The 24,701-nt window shown below is 38.7% G+C and overlaps 1 protein-coding gene across 1 annotated transcript in view; it reads right to left on the bottom strand.

Annotated features, from left to right (window-relative positions):
- TPP2 (tripeptidyl peptidase 2) overlaps positions 1–24,701 on the bottom strand; it is a 91,227-nt gene that overhangs the window by 59,023 nt on the left and 7,503 nt on the right. The window contains 7 exon segments of the mRNA XM_017861597.1: positions 1,408–1,484; positions 2,484–2,638; positions 6,294–6,457; positions 10,472–10,596; positions 12,792–12,896; positions 15,095–15,190; positions 24,303–24,431. Coding sequence (XP_017717086.1) covers positions 1,408–1,484; positions 2,484–2,638; positions 6,294–6,457; positions 10,472–10,596; positions 12,792–12,896; positions 15,095–15,190; positions 24,303–24,431 — 851 coding nt within the window.

The following is a 24,701-nucleotide window of genomic DNA, read 5'->3' on the forward strand; positions in this document are numbered from 1 at the left end:
ACACGTATGTTTATTGCAGCACTATTCACAATAGCAAAGACTTGGAATCAACCCAAATGTCCATCTGTGACAGACTGGATTAAGAAAATGTGGCACATATACACCATGGAATACTATGCAGCCATAAAAAAGGATGAGTTTGTATCCTTTGTAGGGACATGGATGCAGCTGGAAACCATCATTCTTAGCAAACTATCACAAGAACAGAAAACCAAACACTGCATGTTCTCACTCATAGGTGGGAACTGAACACTGAGATCACTTGGACTCGGGAAGGGGAACATCACACATCGGGGCCTATCATGGGGAGGGGGGAGCAGGGAGGGATTGCATTGGGAGTTATACCTGATATAAATGACAAATTGATGGGTGACGAGTTGATGGGTGCAGCACACCAACATGGCACAAGTATACATATGTAACAAACCTGCACGTTATGCACATGTACCCTAGAACTTAAAGTATAATTTAAAAATATATATATATATATAGAAGAATTCAGCGATATTTCTCCTATTCGTTTTTGAAAGAAGAGAAACAGGGCTCTGTTCCGCCTGGCTTTCAGGCAGCCAGACCTAATGGTTATCTCCCTTGTTCCCTGAACATTGCTGTTATCCTGTTCTTTTTTCAAGGTGCCCAGATTTCATATTGTTTTTTTCAAGGTGCTCAGATTTCATACTGTTTAAACACACAAGCTTTATGAAAAACGTGTGCAGTTAACGCAATCGTCACAGGGTCCTGAGGTGACAAACATCCTCAATTTATGAAGATGACACGATTAAGAGACTGAAGACAGACATAGGAAATCATAAGAGTATTGACTGGGGAAGTGATAAATGTCTATGAAATCTTCACAATTTATGTTCAGAGATTGCAGTAAAGACAGGCGTAAGAAATTATAAAAGTATTAATTTGGGGAACTAATAAAAGTCCATGAAATCTTCACAATTTATGTTCTTCTGTCATGGCTTCAGCCGATCCCTCCGTTTGGGGTCTCTGACTTCCCGCAACAGTAATTATAATGATGGACAGACTGTCAGACCTAAATTGCCTGGGAAGAGAAGTGAGGATGCAGTGAATCTGACAGTGAAAAAACACCAGAGGAGTCTGTGGGTTGCACATCTCAGAAGAACTGTGAGGGAGACCTAACCAAGGAAGAGTCACAAAGGACAGCACAGGAACGCTCAGAGTTGAGACTTTAGGCATGGTGCAGTGAACGGCATTAATATCATCACAGATGTGACCACAGGAATGGGGGCATGAGGCCTACAAGACATACAGTTACCATCTAACCACTCACTGCAACTGTTCTTTCTTCCACTGTGACATTCAATCCGCTTATGAAAAACATCTAATGCTCTTCACTGGCTAAGGTTCTATGGCTAACAACTGTCAAGGAACACTCACCCAGAGTTTGGCCAGTGAGTTGCTTCTCCGTAACTGTAGTTGACAAGATCACACTTATGATTTATAACTTCTATCATCTATTAAAAAGATTAAAGAGTCTAGTTTAGGCAACAATTTATAGAAACAGATTAGCCAGTAAAATAAGGGCATATATATAATCCTATAGTTTCTTAGCCAATCATATTCTAATTTATAAGTTACCTCCAGGCATATCACCATATACCTGGACATATAAGTACATAAACACAAAAAGGTAGGAGGAGACACATAATAAAGTAGTCAATGAAAAAAAAAAACTAGCATTTCTAGAAAAGAGTGGGGTTAGAGGGGGAGAGTGGTAGAGGGAATGGAATGGTCCTTCCTAGGTTAAAAAATCACTAAAATTAGGGCCGGGCGCGGTGGCTCACGCCTGTAATCCCAGCACTTTGGGAGGCCAGGGCGGGTGGATCACGAAGGCAGGAGATCGAGACCATCCTGGCTGACACAGTGAAACCCCGTCTCTACTAAAAATACAAAAAAAAAAATTAGCCGGGCGTGGTTGCGGGCGCCTATAGTCCCAGCTACTCAGGAGGCTGAGGCAGGAAAATGGAGTGAACCCAGAAGGCGGAGCTTGCAGTGAGCCGAGATCGCGCCACTGCACTCCAGTCCAGCCTGGGTGACAGAGCGAGACTCCGTCTTAAAAAAAAAAAAAATCACTAAAATTAAATATACTTTCCTACGTTAAACTGACGTACAGAATATTAGCTGAGGTTTTTAATTCCTCTTAGGCTGGAGAAAGCTGGCTAAGAAGTCTTTCTTTTTAAGTATCTCAAAATTGCTTGTTAGGAGATTTGCTAGAAATGACGAGTATGAAGTAAGTAATTTTTTCACAAAGGTTAGGCCAAATAACTTACTGTAATAATATTTAATAAAATAATTTAAAATAAATTAGTAAATATTTTTGCTTTGTTAAACAAAGTCCTGTATAGTATATATATTTCAACGTATTCTTGGTAAACCAGGAGCACTTACAAACCTAAAAATATCCAAGATCATTAATCATTAATCTTCTGAATCAACAACTCACAAACACTCACAGCTCTTATGAGGCCTGTGCCTGTTTCCATTGTGCTTAGTCTTGTATCACCAATCTTGATGGAAAGAATCTGAGCACCAGGAGCTACCCCATTCCGTTCAGGTTCTTCTGGAAAGTGTCCAGCAGCTATACTAGCTACATGTGTCCCATGAGCTCCTAGAGACACAAAAGGCGAGGAAATGACAAAACATTCTCATGGACTGAAAGGTCATTCAATTCAATTTGTATATTATTAATCATGATAAAAAGAATACACATTACTCTGCTACCTTGTTCATGGAGAGCAAAAACTCAAGTCACAAAGGAAAAGTATGTGCAACATATATAGCTGACAAAGAGCTTATATGTGGAATATATAAAAATCTTTCAAATTCACAATAAAAAAAGGGAGAATCCCCTTCAAACATTTGAAAAGCATTTTATAAAAGAAGATATCCAAAGGGCAAATAAACACACGAAAAGATGTTTAATTTCACTCGTCATCTGGGAAACGCAAATTAAGCCACAAAAAGATGCTTCTACATACCTTCTAGAATTGCCAAAATATTAAAGGCTGACAAAAGCAAGTGTGGATGGAAGTACATACCACAAACTGCTGGCTGAAGTGAAAGCTGAACACTGCCAGAGCCTATGAGCCAGCCATAACTACCTCCAGCTACACACAATACAAAAATGTGTGCACACGTAACTAAGACACCCGCAAAAATGTTCATGGCAGCACTGTTTATAAAATTCAAAAACTTAAAAACAACCACAATATCCATTAATAGTACATGGTTACATGTATATCAATTCATAGAACTGACAATTATACAGCAATAAATATAAACTACTACTATGTACTATGAGATAAAGCTCACAAAAATAAGGCTGAACTAAAGAAGTCACACACAGAAATGGATATATATTGAAATTGCATATAAATGAAAAAAAGGCTGAACCATCTGAAACTGGCACTATTTTATCATTTCCGATCATAAAAAGAGCAACATCATATGGTCCAAACTAATGTGGCAATGGAGATCAGGATAGTAGTTAACTGTAGGAGGTGGGAGGGTAGGTTACTGATTAGGAAGGGGCACGACGGGAGTTTCATTATGTTTTATTTCTTGACCTGAGTTATGGTTACAAAGAAGTGTCCACTTAGTGGTAATTCGAAGAGTTGTACAACTTGTGATTTGTAACTGTTTTTATACATGTTATATATAAAGTAATACTAAAACAAAAAACTAGCCTTTTAGTGAAAAGGTTTCTTAAAAGACATGAATATAGAGAAATATTCCACTACTCTCAGAAAAACAGTAATACAAGCTTAATGATAAATGACAACTGGCACTGGGCCTTAACGTTTGGGGACTATAGTGTGTTAGAGCTCCGGGGGAAGTAGGCAGGCATCTCTATGTGGCTTTGAATGGGGTCTGCAGCAATGCTGAGTCTCTTCTGCTCTAGCCAGATGCTGTCATGCAAGAAAACATTCACCCAACGTTGCGGACTCTGGCTTTCATATTTTTTTCCCCAAACAAAATTGGGAAAGCACAATTTTAATGTGACTTTTTTCCTCCAAAACACCTTACACCAGTTAGAATGACCACTATTAAGACTGACCACAGCCAAGTGTTGCTGAGGATATGGAGCACCTGGAATTCTCACACACCGCGGTGGAAGTGAAAAGGGTACAGTCCCCTTAGATAACAGCTTGATGTTTCTTAAAAAGTTAAATGGCCGGGCATGATGGCTCACACCTGTAATCTCAGCACTTTGGGAGTGCAAGGAGGGCAGATCACAAGGTCAGGAGTTTGAGACCAGCCTGGCCAACATGGTGAAACCCCGCCTCTACTAAAAATACAAAAACTAGCCAGATGTGGTGGTACGCGCCTGTAATCCCAGCTACCCAGAAGGCTGAGGCAGCACAATCACTTGAACCTGGGAGGCAAAGGTTGCAGTGAGCCAAGATCCCAAGATCGTGCCACCTACACTCCAGCCTGGGTGACAGAGTGAGACTGGCTCAAAAAAAAAAAAAGAAAAGAAAAGAAAAAAAAAGGTAAGTACCTATTTACCATATCCAACTGGTTCTCTCCGCTATCAGCCCCAAAATTAATAAAAATATATGTCAACAGATACCAAAACAATCTAAACGTCCATCAATGAGAAGCTGGATAAACAAACTGTGGTGTAGCTATATAAAGAACTATTACTCAGAAATAAAGAGCCAACTTTATAATCATAACATGAATGAATCTCAAAATCATTACGCTGAGTGAAGGAAAGAAAACCATATTTTTTATTCCACTTACATAAAATTCTGGAAAGTGTGAAATAATCTGGAGTGACAGAAAACAAATCAGTGGTTCCCTGGGATGTGGGTGTAGAGAGAGAGGCTGGATAATAAAGCGAGCAAACTTTTGGGGGTAAGGAGTATGTTCATCACCTTGATTGTGGTGGTTTCCTGGATATATTTACATATTTACATAAAAGTTGATCAAAGTATATATATGTATGTATGTGACATTTTTGTACTTAAGCCATACCTCAATGAACTGGGAGGTGGCAGGGGGGCATTAAAGAGTTAAAGTCATCCCACTTCATTCTCCTTTCTCCCCCCACCCAAGGAGGGAGAACTTCCCCCAGAAGTAGCCATCATCCTACTTTGTGCATAATCTTTCCATCTATATATTTAACCTTTTCACCATACAAACACACATATCCATAAACACTGCACAGTATTATTAGGCATGTTTTAGAGTTTTACATGTTTTATCATCAATATAATTTATGTATTAGGGGTTCATACACACAGCATTTTGATTGCTATATAACACATTCAGCCCTCTGGATCCACAGGTTCCACACCAACTAGATGCAATTTAACCAACCACAGATCAAAAATATAAATATTTTAAAAAATAGTATAACAACTATTTATATAGCACTTACATACTATAAGGTATTAGAAGTCATGTACAGATGACTGAAAGCATATGGGAGAGCATGTGTGTAGGTTATACACAAACACTACATCATTTTATATCAGGTACTTGAGCATCCGAGGGACATTCTAGAACCAATCCCCCCAGATACCAAAGGATGACTGTATGATAGTAAGAATAACACACAGTTGTTGAAAAAATCTGTTTTTTTGTTAATAGGTATTCAGTTTCCAACTTTTTGGAAATCACACAACGCCATAGTGAAGATTCTTTTATCTGATTCTCTGTACTCATGGGTGAGTTTCTCAAGAGTTAAGATTTCGAGGCAACACTGCTGTTCATAAGATAAATTCTACTGATGGATTTTTTTGAGATGGAGTTTTGCTCTTGTTGCCCAGGCTGGAGTGCAATGGCATGATCTTGGCTCACTGCAACCTTCGCCTCCCAGGTTCAAACGATTCTCCTGCCTCAGCCTACCAAGTAGCTGGGATCATAGGCATGCGCCACCACGCCCAGCTGATTCTGTATTTTTAGTAGAGACGGGGTTTCTCCATATTGGTCAGGCTGGTCTCAAACTCCCAGCCTCAGGTGATCCGCCCGCCTCGGCTTCCCAAGGGATTACAGGCGTGAGTCACCACACCCGGCCTATTGATGGATTTTCTGATGTTGGACCACGCTTATATTCTTGGACTGGATCCTACATGGTTATGACCTTAAAAAACAACATCTTGCAGGTGAATTAAATCACATTTATGATTCTGGACCTAGTCCTTTAGCTGGGATCTCTAGCTTAAAATTCTCTAGAAGGTTGCTGTGGGCTATTGCAAGGTACCACTTATCACCTCATAAATCTATATCTCATTGGTCAATCTGAAATGGGATACCTCCACTGGTCACAATGGAGAGCAGGTTTCCATCATCGTATATATTAACGGAGTAATTCAACATCTCAGCTGTGCCAAAAGAGCCATATTCTTGGGCTTCTTTGTAGTTTCTCAATACGGTAGATTTACTCAAGTCCCCATCTTCATTAGAATCAATGCAGGCTCTGTTAATTAAAAAGAAATGGAGACAGTAAAATTTATTTTCTTATCTTTTTAAAAATCATGTAATACAGTCTCTCTGCTATTTTACTACATTACTACTTCTACCATAACCAATATAATGACTACCTGGTTTAGGCTGTTTCATAGAGTGGGCAGTAAGGATTAGGTAAGATAGCTTACGGGAACCAGTTCTTACATCATGCACAAAGTGCTTTAAAAATACTGTCCTTCACAAAACTTTAGGTTGAAAACCACCTGAACTCTTAAGAATTAGAGCTAAAACTTGGCTTAGAGTTTTAGAGCAGTTTAGGATAGTTCAGACACATGGCCTAGGTCTAATTTCCAGCTGCTTATTTTAGTAACGGCTTCAAGAATCTAACAGCTTACACAAGCTCTTTGAAACTAGGTGAATTTTACTGAGCTTCAGTCCTATACTTATAACAGACTTACATTTATTTCTCACAAAAGCACTTTCTACATTATTTTATGGTTGTCTTCCTTCATGTTTTTTCCATTTTACTAGCATTTTAGTTTTTAAATTATATTCCAAACACTTTAGAAGATAGCCTGATTAAAACAAAATACACTTTACATTCAAAAAGTCATAAATGAAACGAACATCATTAAAAGTTCAATATTATGTTTTTAGCTGTAAGTATGTTTTAGCTGCAAGAACTGTTTTAACAAGCTTTGCAAGTCAGTCAAAATTGCCAAGTAAATTAATGGAAGCCTATTGGCAGAGCACAGAGAGAAGATTTATCGTAAATACTGAAGCATATTTCATTAACAAATTACAACACTTTGGAAAAAAGGATTCTTAAAAATTTGTTTTTATGCATGCCCTAATATGACCGATGTCATTTCAAATAATACAGAATATACCAACGTATAGGAAACTAAACGCTTATGGGGAAAATGAAGCAAACAGCAAACAAGTCACATACTAAAACAGAATCAGGCTTGAAACTGGTTGGTAAAATGCATGTCGCCAAATCTTCCATATGCTACAGAAAGTAGCACTTGTCTCCAAAATGTATGCAATCGGCCAGCATCCATCTGGAAGTCATCTATGAAGTCCTCCCTCTGCCCTTGCCCTAGTCCATCTAACTGCACAGTCCCAGCTCCACAATGTGTCTGCCTGTTTCCACTGTCTCTTCCTTACCTCTGTTGCCTGACGAGCTGATGGCCTGCTCTGCCTCTACGTTTGACTCCTGCTTAAAACCTTCCATGTCTTCCAACGGCTTTTAACATTGAAACTCCAGAGCAAGGCCCGTAATAATCATCTGGTCACCTCCCTTACCTCTTGCTCCCATCATATCCTTTGTGGCCACAACAAACTTCTCACAGTTCCTCCAACATCCTCCGGATCCTCCCCCCACCCTTTCTACCTCTCTGCTTAGTTTACTGTGATGATCCTTCAAGTCTCAATTTAAGATGTCATTAATACTTTTGGGAAATCTTTCTCAATGCTTCCTAGACTGGTTCAGACGTTCCCAACACTTGCTTCCATGGAGTCTAGAGTCCATGGAGTAGCTTCTATAGTGTCAACCTGATACAAAGAAGGTACTCAATAAACATCTGCCACATGATTAAAGAATTAATGAAATCATCATCTTTAACAACATTCTCACAGGAAATACAGTGACACATTCCATAGGTCAGTTTCCTGTAAACACCATCATTGGAGTGACTCAACAATACAACCAACACATCAAAACATAAATTACTACTGACTTCCCTAAATAACTCCACAGGAGAAGTATGAATGTGGTGCAAGGTCATAACTTTCTGAAGGTCTAGTTAACTGAATTCAAGTAGTAGTTAGAATACAGAGAAAGGATATGAAAATGAGGCTCATACACAGAGCAGCGTACATGTAAGTGGGGAGGATGATGAGAAAAGACTTGTTTTACGTATTTCTCGACATTTTCACACATCTCTCAATTTTCTATGGAAAGAATCTAGAGCTTTCATCAAGAATCTAAAAGGAAACATGACATAAGCAAGGTCAAAATCCATCGTAAAGAAATCAACTAATAGCTTCTCCTTTATGTAATCCTCTGTAAACACTGCTTCTCTCAACCAGTTTTTGTTCCATTTGGAGTGACAGTGAGTCTGAGGCTCTGCGTCCTGACAGATGCTCAGAGCAGAGTCATCTGAGGCCACCCGTTAAGTGCAGAGATATGCACTTAACAATTAGCAGAAATGTGGAAGGGAGAGCACCCACTGGACATTCGTCATCAAACAAAACAAAACAAAATACCCAAAGTACTTAAAGAATAGGTCACTTTACCTCCCTTCAGAAATGGTTGGCATTTTTGAAATGTGAAATGAGAACATCTGCAGACAGGACTGGATTAACCTTATGTACCCTGGGATCTTCAAGGTTCTCTTCAAAAAATTTTGATTTAACCTGGAAATCAAAGCCCTACAGGATATACTGTATTATGCAAAGAAGTTACATTTTATCTAGTACCACCTGAAAGTATAATTATGCTATATTTATTTATTATAATAAAATGTTCTAAAATGTTATTCTAAGATTTCAGATTTTATTTCATTTAATGTTAGATTAAATTTCATTTCTAACTCAAAAATTCTAAACAAAACCCTTAGAATAGTTATCAACAAACTGCTACAAGTGAGTCACTTTATCAAGTACCGTGAAGACCAAGGAAACCTTGTAGAAACACACACTGGCACCCTGAACATCCTGACTCCGGATTCCTTTTCCTAGGACAAAGTAATCTGCAGAGTTTTCAGAACCTAGAGCAAACACTTTAAATGAAAACACCTACTGCCTCACTACTCAATCCCTGATAATATTTTAGTATTTGTCTAAGTCCTTTTGTCATATATACCTTCCTAAATATACTGTTTTGTATTTAGCATTTTCCTTGAATTTAACCTTGCCTCCTTTCCCACACTAAAACGCACCTAAGGCTTATCACTGAGTGTGACTGTATCATGTTACCCCAGATGGTGGATGTATCAAGGTTTATTATTCTTTATAAAGCTTCTAAAAAATAATTTTTCAAAACGTGTATGCATGTGCATACATCAAAACAACATATGTGAATACACATAAAAGTGCATTAATATTTAATATCATCTAGATTGAAAGATGTGCAGTTATTTTATTAACACCACCATCCCCAAATTGAGCAGAAATTTCTCATTCACCTGAACATTGTATACACCCTTGATTAAAGATGAGATAGTACCTGCACACGTGGGAGGAGAAGGGTGCATTGTGAAGGTGAACAATTGTGAGAGCAGTGAGGAAGCTGTCATGGCATGATCTGTATCTGCCCCACCCTGTGATGCAATTCTTTGCATATAAGCAGGGACGCAGACTACAAGTAATTCATGACTACAAGTTTAAGAAATAGTCCCTGTTTTTTATTTTGCAGCAATCATAAAGCACACATATGGCTAAATATGTGTATTAACACGTCTTCCTGTTTTCATGCAGATAGTAACTCAAGAAGGCAGACTAACCAACTCCAAGAAGCACATATGCAGTGTATAAGGCACTAAAAAAGAAACTGAAAAACATACATGATAGGTAACTTGGTATAAATCACATTATTATTATTATCAGTTTTAGTAATAGAAACAGCAGCAGCAATAATAGCATACACTGATTGCTTACTATATCTAGAAACATCAAATTAGAAACATCAAATTTAGTTTTCTCAAAGCCCTGTAAGTACCACTATCTCAAGTAACAAATGAGGAAACATTTACAAATACACAGATGGTCAACATACTAATAAATTATTAATGAAATAGGTTTATTTAAATCAGATAAAATTCAGGTTTAGTGTCAAAAATCATAACTAGAAGTTCAAGGGGCTTGTCCAAAACGACCCAGATTTGGCCCTCAAATGATTCTGCTGAGTGATACTGTCACGAATAAACCAAAATTCTGTGCAGCTCTGAGCATTTAATGTTTTTCAGAGTAGATAAGAAAACATTTGTAAATGAAGATCTATAAAATACATGAAGTTTACCTCCAGACTTCGCCATCATGCCATACCAAGCAGTCATATACAGGGCCAGGATCACTGTATTTCTTCTCGAAAGAATTCAGCAATTCCACTTGACTTTGAAGTTCCTCCTTGATGAGTTTATTTGCCTAGTCAATTGGAAAACTGATTAACATTAGTACATTATGTCCTTCTGAAAGTTGTATTAACATACAACAAAAGAGACAATGTTAATCAATAGTAAATTTATTTTACCCTGAAAAAAACGTAGGAAAATTTTGTTCTATCTATGCAACTTGTTGTTCAATTCAATGAAGCAGATATCCATTCATACAGTAAAGATCTAAACAACAGTTACTTAATCTCATTTACTCACTCAGTAGGCCTGCTTTGGGAAATACATTGTGCTACAGGTTGGTGATTCCCTTTAGCCAAGATATGCTTGTTACATATTTCTCATCTAACTCATTTCCAAAAGCAACTCTAACACTGCTACAAAATAGGTTATCTATTGACTTTCAGGTTTTTATATCAGGATCTTTTCTATCTCAAATTTATTTCTTAAGAATCCAAATAAATAATAAAACCCATGAATCATCTCATCTCTTTTAGAAACTGCTATGTTAAATAGAAACACTTAATGGGGGTAAGTGAAACCTTATTTTAGCTCTGCGGTCATTAATAACACCAAGTACTTTACATTCGATTATGTACAAACTAGACAACAACTGGCACTAGCATGTGTTACCTCTCCAAAACATTTCTCTAACCTGGAGTACATATAAAAAATAAGTTAGGTACTCAAATAATTAGGGAAATGACTGGTTTAAACAGACATAAGCTGGGAGATAGAAAGGCATACAAATACTGATATTGAGACGAATAATATCTCTAGACTCACTATGTTACTATATTAAGATCCAGCAGGGGTTGACAAATCATGGTGCATGGGCCAAATCTAGCCTGTGACAAAGTTGTGTAAATGAAGCTTTACTGGAACATGGCCTTCCTGGTTCAGTTACATATTGCCTATGTTTTCATGATACAAGGGGAGTGTTGCGTAGTCATAAGAGAGTACTAAAAATATTTACTACTTGGCAATTTATTGAAAAAGGTAGCAGTCTTTGATCAAGAGCACCTAATATTGCTTAAAATCAATCTGCCTTCTATAAATAGTGTGCTGTGAGTATTAACCTAGAGGGAAGAAATACGGATTCAATTCAGAAACTTAGCTGTGCAATCCTGAGCAAGTTATTCGTCCTTATGATAATCTGAGGCTGTCACATCAGAAACTAGTAGGATAGCAAATTATCTTGGCCAATGATTACTAAATTCCACGCAAATCACAATCATGTAAAGCCTACCACAAATATCAATGCTATTTCTCATCCCACTTAGTAAATCAGAATTATCAGGGGATAAAGCCCAGAAATCTTAATTACTTTTAAAATAATTCAGGTGATTTAGAAATAATCAGTTTATCAGTATCAGTTCCATAAATCAGTATATGGGAACCAAGGACTATACCCTCTCATGTTTTGAAACAAGGACCATGAGGTCTAACATATTAACTGAAAAATGAAGTATTTTGAAATCCCTTTTTAGAAAAGTGACAATAACACATATAATTAGAGAATACATAGGCCAGGCACGGTGGCTCACGCCTGTAATCCTAGCACTTTGGGAGGGCAAGGTGGGCAGATCACGAGGTCGGGAGTTCAAGACCAGCCTGGCCAACATGGTGAAACCTCGTCTCTACTAAAAAAAAAAAAAAAAAAAAAAAAAAAAAAATTAGTTGGGTGTGGTAGCACATGTCTGTAATCCCAGCTACTCAGGAGGCTGAGGCAGGAGAATAGCTTGAACCCGGAAGGCGGAGGTTGCAATGAGCCGAGATCACACCACTGCACTCTAGCCTGGGACAGAGTGAGACTCCATCTCAAAAAAAAAAACAAACAAAAACATACTATATGGTTCCATTTTACACAAATCAAAATAGCCAAAATCATCTGCAGTGTTAGAAGTCAAGGTGGTGATTGTCTTTGGGAAGAGAAAGGGAGCAGTGACGAGGAAGGGGCACAGGAGAAATTCCCAGGTGCAACTTTCATGGGAGAATTCATAACTAAACACAATTTTTGTACTTTTACCCTATATGTATCATATGTTAAGTTTTAAAATTCATACATATGTACATTGACTCGAGGATAAAGGAAAATTAGTAAAATTAACCAACTTAAAAGAAAATTTGTGAAAAAAGAAAACTTGTGAAAACAGTCTATTAGTTCTCTAAAACTCTATGGGAATATGGTTCTAGGGTAATGTTTAAATGAAATCAACTAGCACCAACTTGAGAAGAGCCGTTGTTGGCAACATCAAATTCTTCCTGTTTTCTACAGGCTTCTGCAAGGGCCACTCTGTGAACAGGGTCCCAGATCTTTTCCTTCCGTTCTTTCTGCAAAGAGAGAAAAATTGCCTTATAATTAGGCTGACAAATGCTCAGGTAAACCTAGACAGGCATTTTTATGTGAACTTTGTTGTTACAGCTGTGGTGCTACAGAATTCTCATGGAGAGGTTTTAAAAAATCATTTCTGGCTGGGCGTGGTGGCTCACGCCTGTAACCCCAACAATTTGGAAGGCTGAGGTGGGTGGATCACCTGAGGTCAGGAGTTCAAGACCAGCCTGGCCAACTTGGTGAAACCTTGTCTTTACAAAAATTAGCTGGGTGGGGTGGCAGGTGCCTGTAATCCCAGGTACTTGGGAGGCTAAGGCACGAGAATAGCTTGAACTCAGGAGGCAAAGGCTGCAGTCAGCTGAGATTGAGCCACTGCACTGCAGCCTGGGCAACAGAGTGAGACTCTGTCTCAAAAAGAAAAAAAAAAATCATTTCTAATGAAGAGGATAAAGCCACAGATCACTTATTAAAAACTGGTTAGTCAATTCATTGTACCTACGGTTTAAGAGAAGTTTACCAAGACACATCCAGATGTATTGTTATGTGTCATATTCCCCAATTTAAAACCTTCTCTTCTCCAGGAATACCTAATACTACCTCAGAAAACTGACTGAATTCTCAGTCATTAAAAGGAAGAAAATGTTGTATTCTGGGCCCATACAAAATTGGGAAATGCCATAAGCCTAGCAGAGGACTAGATTAAGACTACAGCTGCACTTTGACAGATAATGCAGGCTTCCTCAATTTCCTCCCTCTCTATTTTTTTTCCATCCTCTTTGACTTGATAGGGTTCTGTATTACTGAAATTGGTTTTAACCTTATCTCCAGTGTCTTTAACTCATGGTATGTCCCCATGCAGCCAAAGGAACAGTCCACTTTACTTTAACACACTATACTTGCATATAAATTATATCCTATCAACACAGCTGATTAAATTTAATAAACTATATAAAATGTGGTCATGCAATGGTTCACACCTGTAGTCCCAGCACTTTGGGAGAATGAGGCAGATGGATCACTTGAGCCCAGGAGTTCGAGACTAGCCTGGGTAACATGGTGAAACCCCATCTCTACAAAAAATACAAAAATTAGATGGGTGTGGTGGTGTGTGCCTGTAGTCCCAACTACACAGGAGGATTGCCCAGGAGGTTGAGGCAGTTATTAGCTGTGATCATGTCACTGCATTCCAGCCGAAATTTTAAAATAACATATTATGCAATAAAAGTTATATGCATTATTCTTGTTTATTTTGCAGAATGATTAGAAACTGACAAATAAGGTGATCTGAGTAACTTCTTATGCTTCACAGGCCCTTGGGGAAATAACACTACAGAGGCAAGGGCCCACACATCTTATTCATCAGGCTCCCAAGATTATACTTTATTTTACAGCTGCAACCCTAGACTTGTATTAGGTACTTGTATCAGCTACTTGTACCAGCATTCTCAATACAGTAGTCACTAGCCACATGACACTATTTAAACTTAAATTTTAAAATATGACATAAGATAAAATTTCAATTCCTCAGTCACACTAGACATATTTCAAATTCTCAATAGCTACACGGTTAGTGACTACCATAATGGTTAGAGCAGAAACTGAACATTTCAAACATTTCCATTATCACAGAAAGTTTACTGAACTGTTTTAAAGTAGCCTCTTTATCATTCTGCTTACCACTCTTATTTTTCTAACGGCACACTGGTGCTTCTTAACACTTCAGCAGTTTTAGGTCTGATTAACACTTACTTTAATACTAAATGATGACTAAGTGGGAGCAAGAAGGCTAGTTAAACAGGGGAGGGACATTATCACAGAAACTACAGGAACAGAAACGAAAAGGTGGTCTGGACTTTGAATTCACTGTCTTTAGCCTTTTTCAAGTAAAAAAGTCCTTCAAAATCCAGCGAAAGCTATATCCCATCTCCCAGAAAAAAAACACAAAATCTGAATATAATTTCAGTGTATTCACAGATTCCCTAAGCTTATCCATGTACTCAAGATTAAGAATCACGACTTTACATGGATGACATTCCATTGAGCAGAATCTTTAAGCAGTCATTGTTTGAAAGCCATCAACCCCCCAAAAAACTAAGAGTTAGTGAGATTTTATGAAATATTTCTTCAGTAGGAATAAAATCTGAGGAAGAAGACAAGTCAGAAGAATACAAGTCATTGGTACCAGATTGTACATTACCTGTATCCTTTCCTTGAGAGCCTTAGGATAGAAGTCATAGCCATTTTTTATGCCAATATGATATTTGCCTGAGGGATTTGTCCAGCTTGCAGGAATCTACAGAAAAAAAAAAAAAGGGTAACCTGTTCATTCACTAAATGCTTTCCAATTCCAATGATACACTACTGAGCAAAAAAGTATATTACTTCTACTCTAACAAGCTTAAAGGATAAGGATGCTCATGTATGACAACAATGTGTTTAATACTCTAAGCAGTTAATGTCTTTATCACTTCTTTTTTCTCATCCATAAATAATTCAACTAGAATAATACCTTTCATTTATACAATGTTTCGTAAAAAGTGCTTTCAACATACACTGTCTCAATAAACCACTAAAATCTTGTAACAATCTTTTAAACTATCTCAAAGTATTTTAAAACACTTTAAACTTTCAGTAGAGCGATGTAAACAGTATGCTTAGTCTACAAATAGAGAAAGCAAAGCAGCAGAGAAATCAAATCACTTGCCCGAACAACAGGAAAGTTGAAAACTGGAGCCTAGTTCTATCATGGAAATCAAAAATCCTGTATAAAGGATATGGGATTTAGAGTCAGATAAATCTGGCTCTGAATCCAAACTCTATCACTACCTAGAAGGAACCCACAGGCTTCTACTTCTTTATCTGTGAAAGGAAGAAAATCTCTACCTTATTCTTGTGAACAACAAAGTGAAGTGAGCGTCAACCAACATGAATGATCAATCAAGAAAATGTAGGGTATTTATATTCTTTGCAATCATGGAACTGTGGTCATCAAAACCAGCTTTTAAATATGTATAAATGACAAGGTTGAAACACGCATAGCTGGTAGCCTCATCAATCCTCACTTGTGCAGTATCTTTAACTCATCCCCATGTCCTTCATCCAATTACTTCCCAGGCAGAAAACTTTTGGATGAAATTTCCTCACAACTAAATAGAGGAAAACAATCATTCACAGAGCCTCAAGGAGCTATTAATACTACGTAGTGACCTTTTGAAGGCCTATGTGCCATTAATCACTTCCAAATCAACTGGATGTCTGGAGAATGTGTAATTTCAAACATGTTGGCATACAAGCTAGCACTTTTCACTCAAAACTTAACCTTCTTTAGAGAACAGGAATTCTGAACTTTAATGTTTTTGCAACAGCCCATGGCAAAACAGTAAAGCACTGCAACAACAAAATGGGAAGTAGTCACTAGCTTTTAAATTCAGGGTATTTATTCACCAGTGTCCCCTACACAGGTGGCTTTGTAACCCTCGGCAAGCAGCAACTTCTTTGTACAAAGACATTACAGAAAACCATGAAATGCCAAAAGATTAAATGAAGTAACTAATTAAAATAACTGCAAAATAGAAAGGCATTAAGTTATATATAATCACACAATAAAAACAATCCAACAGAATTTATATTTAAATATAAATGAGATCCAAGTCTGCACGTTCATGGAAACAGATACTTCTCAAATTACAACTATGTATTTTTCCTTACCATGAAGGCAGACTAATTACAAAAATTACACCAAAAAAAAAAAAACAAATAAAAGTTATAATCAGGGCTATCTAACTTTAGCCGAGTAAGAGTAAAGCTAACTTTATGAGGCATTATGAAATTTTATTTTGCATATTTGAGTATTCTACATAAATAGTTATTTTTTATTTCTAAGAACAAAATCTTTACATTTGACCATTTTAAGTTGGTATCTTAAAAATGGTTCTAATTACACAGTAACTACAATGTATTAAGACTGATTTTCATATGATACAAGTAATCTTTTTAATTACCAATTACACCTCATTTCTCTGACTCTCTTAAAGAGAGGATGCCTAACAAATCGAACATTTTCCTTAACAGGCCAAGCGTCACCTGAGTGTTAGGGTACCGTGTGGTGAAGTCCTCTTAGAAGCTTTTTTTGCTTCCAAATGATTTCAGTCTTGCCAGCCTCATCACACAGGCCAGGGCACATACACACTGTTTCCTTTGGCTGTCACTGCATCTAAGTACCATGCTGAATCTGGCCAAGTCATTCAATATGCCTGGATTTATCTTTATTTATTTAAAAAAAAAAAAAACCAAAACATTTAGGACTAAGTGTTGATTTTTAAAATGACTTCCAGTTAAATGTGGTAAAATGAAAAAAATTCCAAAATGCTACTAAAATTAGACTAAAGGAAGTGGGAGAAGCATCCAAAAACAAAGGGACAAAGAGAATATGAAAGAGACTTTTGAAGCTCACCACATTTTGAAGGGTGCCAAGTGAAAAGAAGGCACTAAAAATTAGAGTGAAAATTGTGGAATATATAGTGCTGGGTGACAATTGTGGAATACATGGTGCTGGGACAACTGGGTCTTCTTACAGAAAAAAGGAAACAGAACTCTTCAAATTAAGCATATAAAATCAATTCCAGGTGAATTCTAGAACAAACAAGAGAAAAGCTGTGAAACTTCTTAGAAATATAGGAGAATATCTCTATGATCATGGGGTCAGAAAACACTTGTTATACACAGCTAGTGGAAATGTCCTTTTGTAATTTTTTTGAGAAGGAGTCTTGCTCTGTCGCTCAGGCTGGTGTGCAGTGGTGCCATGTTGGCTCACTGCAACCTCTGCCTCCCAGGCTCAAGTGATTCTCCTGTCTCAGCCTCCCTAGCAGCTGGGATTACAGGCGCGCACCACCATGCCTGGCTAATTTTTGTATTTTTAGTAGAGAGGGGGTTTTGCCATGTTGGTCTGGCTGGTCTCGAACTGCCGAACTCAGGTGATCCACCTGCCTTGGCCGCCCAAAGTGCTGGGATTACAGGCGTTTGCCACTGCGCCCGGCCTAGAAATGTCTTTTAATACAAACACTTGGTCAAGGAGATGTCCTGTCCAATTAAAAAACACACAGTTGGAAAAACTGTTTGGCATGACCTAGTGACGTATCTCCATGATTCAGCAATTCTCCTAAGGACACATCCTGGAGACATCCACACACATGTGCACAGGATACACACACATTACAGCAGAACGGGGTGGTAGGTATAAACCATGGCATACTGCACAGCAATGAAACTGATAAATCATTGCTGCCCCTGACAACATGGGCAAATCTTACGAAACTGAAATCTCACAACACCAAGGGAAAAACGATGTATGATGAAATTTTATGAATGAAATGAGACTGTTCATGTAAAGTTCAAAATTGAACAATATATTTTATGTAGCCACACAGATGTGGTAAAACTACACACAAAAAAGCAAAGGACTGATTATCACAAAAGTTGAAATAGGCTGTGATGTAGGAGGATGCAGGAAGTTTCTGATGTACGGCAATACTCTTCATCTTGATCTGGGTGGGTACAATGGTGTTAGCTATACTATTCATAAAACTGTATGTATGTGTTTTATGTACTTTATGTATGTATATTTTACAGTAAAAGGTTTTAAAGTTATATTCCCCTTTCGTACCTTCATCTGCTCATGGGAATACCATAGGCCATAAGTAGCTTACCACTGGTTTCTCAAGGAGGCCTAGGAATGTCATTCTTAGAGAATGAGGCTACTGAAGTGTTCAAAGCACCTAACAGTTATCTTAAACTGACAGAAGAATAAAAAGTCTGTTAGCAGTTTACGGGCTATGTGAAAAAAATAGACTATAAACATTTAATTCATTTCAAAGCATGTTGGCTGGGTGCGAAGGCTTACGTCTGTAATCCCAGCACTTTGGGAGGCCGAAGCGGGTGGATCACCTGACGTCAGGAGTTCAAGACCAGCCTGGCCAACATGGTGAAACCCCATCTCTACTAAAAATACAAAATATGAGCCAGGCTTGGTGGCGGGCGCCTATAATCCCAGCTACTTGGGAGCCTGAGGCAGGAAAATTGCTGGAACCCAGGAGACAGAGGTTGCAGTGAGCTGAGATCACGCCACTGCCCTCCAGCCTGGACGACAGAGCAAGACTCTGTCTTAAATAAATAAATAAATAATAAATGCATGACTACATCAAAGAAACTTGAAGACTTCATTGTGCTGCTTCCTAAAAACTGTGTACTAAAGAGTTGCAGAGATGCAAGTAGAATCCCAGTGATTAATAATTTTTCCTTTTATTGACTACTGTAAAATATCTAAACACCTGTACATCTCTGAAAAAATCATGTGTGTGAGTACACTTTATGGATGGATGGAGAATACAGTTCTAAGAAGACTGGTGGAAAATTTGTGTAAGAACACTCCCATTGCCCCATCTCACATCCCACCCAATCTTCACCAACCAAGCAACTCTCCATAGCTGAACCGGAGAAAAGCTGATACGTCAACTTTGTCAACACAGCAAAGAAGAGGTGATATGGCTTGGCTGTGTGTCTCTACCCAAATCTCATGTGGAATTATAATCCCTTCTTGCCAGGGGAGGGACGTGCTGGGAGGTGACTGGATCATGGGGGTGGGTTTCCCCCTGTTGTTCTTACGGTGATGAATTATTAGGAGATCTAATGGTTTAAAATTGCATGGGGGCCAGGCACGGTGGCTGACGCTAGTAATCCCAGCACTTTGGGAGGCTGAGGCAGGTGGATTACCTGAGGTCAGGGGTTTGAGACCAGCTTGGCCAACATGGTGAAACCCTGTCTCCACTAAAAATACAAAATTAGCCAGGCGTGGTGGCAGGCGCCTGTAATCCCAGCTACTCGGGAGGCTGAGGCAGGAGAATTGCTTGAACCTGGGAGGCAGAGGTTGCAGTGAGTCAAGATCACACCATTGTACTCCAGTCTGGGCAACAAGAGCCAAACTCCGTCTCAAAAAATAAATAAATAAATAAATGCATGGCACTTCTCCCTTTGCTGGCTATCTCTCCTGCTCAATCATGATGAGAAGACACGTCTTGTTTCCCCTTCACCTTCCACCATGATTGCAGGTTTCCTGGGACTCCCAAGTCATGCTTCCTGTTAAGCCTGTAGGACTGTGAGTCAATTAAACCTCTTTTCTTCATAAATTCCCCAGTCTCAGGTAGTTCTTCATAGCAGTGTGAAAAGGAACTAATACAAGAAGGATGAGACATAAAAATGAGTCTGCATGACATCACTCCAGACCCCTTGCATGGTGTGGCTACCTGCATACCTACGGCCAGACTTCTTGCTCATTCCTCCCCTAAACCCCAGGCCAAATGAGCTAAGGATTTCTTTAAGGTAACAGGGCATCCCAGTGGAAAAAATATAGTGTATACTGATATTACAGGGGTCCCCCTAAATGTTATCATTACCCTATAGTGAAACCCACCAAAAGACCCCACACAAGCAGAGGAGCTTCCAATCACTTTTTCTTGTGCCTTGCTAAAATAAGACAGCCAGGGATGATTAGACACCTAAACAAAACATCTAACGTTAAAAGCAGAGAACAAGGAAAAGGAGGAGGCAGAGAAGGAGGAAGGAGAGGGTGAAGAAAAAGGGAGAAAGAAGAGAAAGCAGAATAGGAGACTAAGAAAGGAGAACAGGAGGAAGCAAAGGGAAGAAACAATGAAATAGAAATAAATTAAAATTTTATCTCAGAGATAAAATGTTGCATACATGATACAAAAATATGCTCCCAGTGAACATGAAGGGGCTTTTGCAATTAAAAATAGGCAAAATTTAAAAAAATTCACACAAGGGTTACAATGTTGAGAAAATGCGGGAAATCTCTCGGGAAGGAAAAAGATAAAGGCAGTGAAGAAAAGGAGGGTGGAAAAGAATTTAAAAACTGGAGGATCAAGTCAAGAGGTCCAATGTGCAATTAACCAAAAACAGCAAAACAATGGAGAGGAAGTTACCTATGAGAAAATGCAAAAAAATTTCTTGAAAATAAAGGACCTCAGAATTAAACTCTCTTCTTCCACATATTAATTCTACAAATAAAGACTAAGACTAGAAAAAAACAATCAGGAAATAAAAACTATTAGCAAGTTATTTTAAACTGAAGAGAATGTAATGTATCAATGCACTGCTGAAGTAGAAAACAGTAGGGAGAGGTGTTACGGGGATTTAACTCTTTTGTTAGAAGCCTTGTAAAATATTTGTCTTCTTAAACTATTAAGACATACTGAACACAATTAAAAATTAAGTTTAAAAACCCACAATGAAGGGCTGAGAATACTTAATAGTAGAGCTAAAGAAATACGTCGCCAAGCTGAGAAAAGACAAACCTTATAACTTTTTTGACTTTGATATCAATATATGATACATGTATAATTCTACCTTTGAACACTAGTGATATTATTAGCTCATGTGGTTCATCTAAAGCAGGGATTACTACAGCTATTGAAAAACAAACGAGGCCAGGCATGGCGGCTCATGCCTATAATACCAGCACTTTGGGAGGCTGAGGCAGGTGGATCACTTGAGGTCAGGAGTTTGAGACCAGCCTGGCCAACATGGCAAAACTCCATCTGTACCAAAAATACAAAAAAAAAAAAAAAACTGGCCAAGTGTCGTGGCGCATGCCTGTAATCCCAGCTACTCGGGAGGCTGAGGCAGAAGAATCACTTGAATACAGGAAGCAGAGGTTGAGGTGAGCCGAGATTGCACCACTGTATTCAGCCTGGGCAACAGAGTAAGACTCCATCTCAAAATCAATATAAATAAATAAATAAATAATCGAGTAATAATTTTATATGGCTCTAAGCCTGCAGGACTTACTGGGAATTCTCCCTAGTTTCCCAGAGTGCCATAACTCACAAGAATCCCAAGTTTCCCTTTGACACATATTCTAATAACAAGGTTGACTTGGTGGAAGATGGGCCAAGCTCTAGAGTAATTCAGATGGCTGAGCATTTGTAATTCGAAAATCTGAAATGCTCCATTTGAGTGTCACGCTGGCACTCAGAAAGTTCTGGATTTTGTAGCATTTCGGATTTTGGATTAGGGAGGCCCAACTGGTATGTACAATGCAAATATTCCAAAATCTGAAACCTAAAACACTTCCGGTCCCAAGCGTTTCAGATAAGGGATTCTCAACCCGCAACATAAACTGGATGACTCTGACAACTGAAACTTATTTTTTCATAGTTCTAGCGGCTGGAAGCTCAGCATCAGGGTGCCAGCATGGTTGAGCGCAGGTGAAAGCCCTCTTCCTGGCTTACAGAGGCCACCTTCTTGCTGTGTCCTCATATGCCCTAGAAAGAGCCTGCTCTAGAGAGAGCTCCCTGGTGTCTCTTAAGGGTACTAATCCTATCCTGAGGGGACACATACTCATAACCTCATCTAACCCTAAATACCTCCCAAAGGCCCAGCCTCCAAATACCATCACACTGAAGGATAGGGCTTCAATGTATGAATTTTGGCAGGGGGTAGGGACACACAGAATCAGTTCATAACACACGGAAAAGGAAGTATAACCTGGATTATTAATGGCTGCCATCTGCCCATGACAGCCAGATTTCTAAGAAAAACCAAGTCCCTCCACTAAGTGAAGGGAGGACCTAATGAGATGTCACTCCCATGATTACATTATGGTATGTATAGAAGGTGAAGGGATTTTGCAGATGCAATTAAGGACTCTGAGCAAAGCAAAGGGGAGATGATTCTCAGTGCGCCTGAACTAATCAGGTGAGTTCTTTAAAAGAAAGACTGGAGTCATCACCAAGGTCAGAGATTCTCTTACTGGCCTTGAAGAAGCAGCAAGCTATCACGAGTTTTACAGTTGCAATGAAATGAATTTTTCCAACAATCATGTAAACTTGGAAAAGAAGCCTGAGCCTCAGCAGAGCCTTTAACCTTGACTGCAGTCTTGTGAGACCCTGAGCAGAGACCCACAAAAAGCCATGCCTGGACTCCTACCCCATGGAATCAGGGATATAATAAATACAGAAATACACAAGGTTTTAGGCTGCTAAGTCTATGGTACTTTATTACAAGGCACAGACAACCAATATGCTGCCACAAAAAAGCTTATTCAAAAGACAAGGCCTAAGTACAATTCAGATAGATGGTAAAAGGTGGGAAAAGCTAACTAATCATAATTTTATATTCCAAACTAATTCTGCTTATTGCTTTAAATGATAGAGTACAGGATCACAAATTCTTGCCATCCTTCGTGCTCCTTAGCTCATGAGCTGCTTTGTGCTTGCTTTATATTTATTTTTCATGTTTAGCTTACCCAGGCCTTTCTACCAAGGACATAGAATAAGACAAAGCTGGTAGGCCAGGCACCATGGCTCACGCCTGTAACCCCAGCACTTTCAGAGGCTGAGGCAGGCGGATCACAAGGTCAAGAATTTGAGACCAGCCTGGCCAGAATGGCGAAACCCTGTCTCTACTAATAATACAAAAATTAGCTGGACGTGATGTAATCCCAGCTACCTGGGAGGTTGAGGCAGGAGAACTGCTTGAACCTGGGAGGTGGAGATTGCAGTGAGCCAAGACAGAACCACTGCACTCTAGCCTGAGCAACACAGCAAGACTGTCTCGAAAAAAAGAAGTTTTTTTAAAAAAAAAAAGACAAAGCCGGCCATTTAAGTTAACAGCTACTATAACCTAAGTATTTCTTCAAGTTCACTGAGAATACTATGAAGGGACAATAACAGATGAAGGCAAAGCTATGATGTGGTTACTTTCTCCACCTTTGTATTCAAAACAAAATTTGGCAACCGCATTGAAAAATACAGCCCAATTCTAAGCACCTCATCAAACAACAAAATAACGGCTTCTTCTAAGGCAGCCCCAATGATTCACTTCTTGTGAAACCCCTTCCCCTTAAGTGTGTGCTGGATTTATCAACTCACTTCCAATGAGCTGAATATAGTCAAGTGACCGGTGGTCCCTTCCAAGATCACTTTTACAAAAAGCCTGTGGCTTTCATTGTGGGGACTCTCTCGGCTCGCTCCCCCAGGGAAGGTGCTGCCAGGTATTGCAGCACTGTGGAGAGGCCCAATGGCAAGAAGATAAGGCCTTCGAGTGACCCTCCAGGCATGGAAACAAACTTCCCCCTCCTCTCCCAAGCTGAGCCTTCAGCCATGGCTAACCATTGATTCTGAACTACAGGAACCCCGTTAAGCCACACCCAGATTCCTCACTCACAGAAACTCCAAGGTAATAAATATTTGTCATTTTAAACCAGGAGGTTTTGAGGTAATCTGTTATGTGGCAATGGATAACTAATACCCCATCACTAAATGTAAGGTAAAAACATTAGATGCTTTGAGGCAAGAGTAAAAAAAAAATTCAAAAGAAGACAAAACTCTGACCTTAAGCACTCTTCCTGAAAGGCCAACAATTTCGCCATCCTTCGGCTCTACTTCCGTAGCAGTGTTCACATCGCCACTTCCTGTTGTATCGATGATATCAACGATTTTTGGTTTTCCATCAGTTGTAACCTGAAAAGTAAGAAAATTAAAATATGAATGGTAGATTTTAGGTTTTTATTCCTAAAGAAAACAATGCAAACCCACACATATATACGTGTGTGTATATACAAAATCTGCATTCACTTAAAAAAGAGAACTGAATTGTTTTAAGCCAAAAGCCTGGACAAATACTAATAAGAAAATTTAATCGTGGAAACACTACAGAATCCTTCAAGTGGTTTCATATATTCAGTTAACAAATATTTACTGAGCATGTACTATAGGCGACACCCTATTTTA

The sequence above is a fragment of the Rhinopithecus bieti genome, unplaced genomic scaffold (genome assembly GCF_001698545.2).
Source record: "Rhinopithecus bieti isolate Rb0 unplaced genomic scaffold, ASM169854v2 scaffold_2254, whole genome shotgun sequence".
In the NCBI taxonomy this organism is placed as follows: Eukaryota; Metazoa; Chordata; class Mammalia; order Primates; family Cercopithecidae; genus Rhinopithecus; species Rhinopithecus bieti.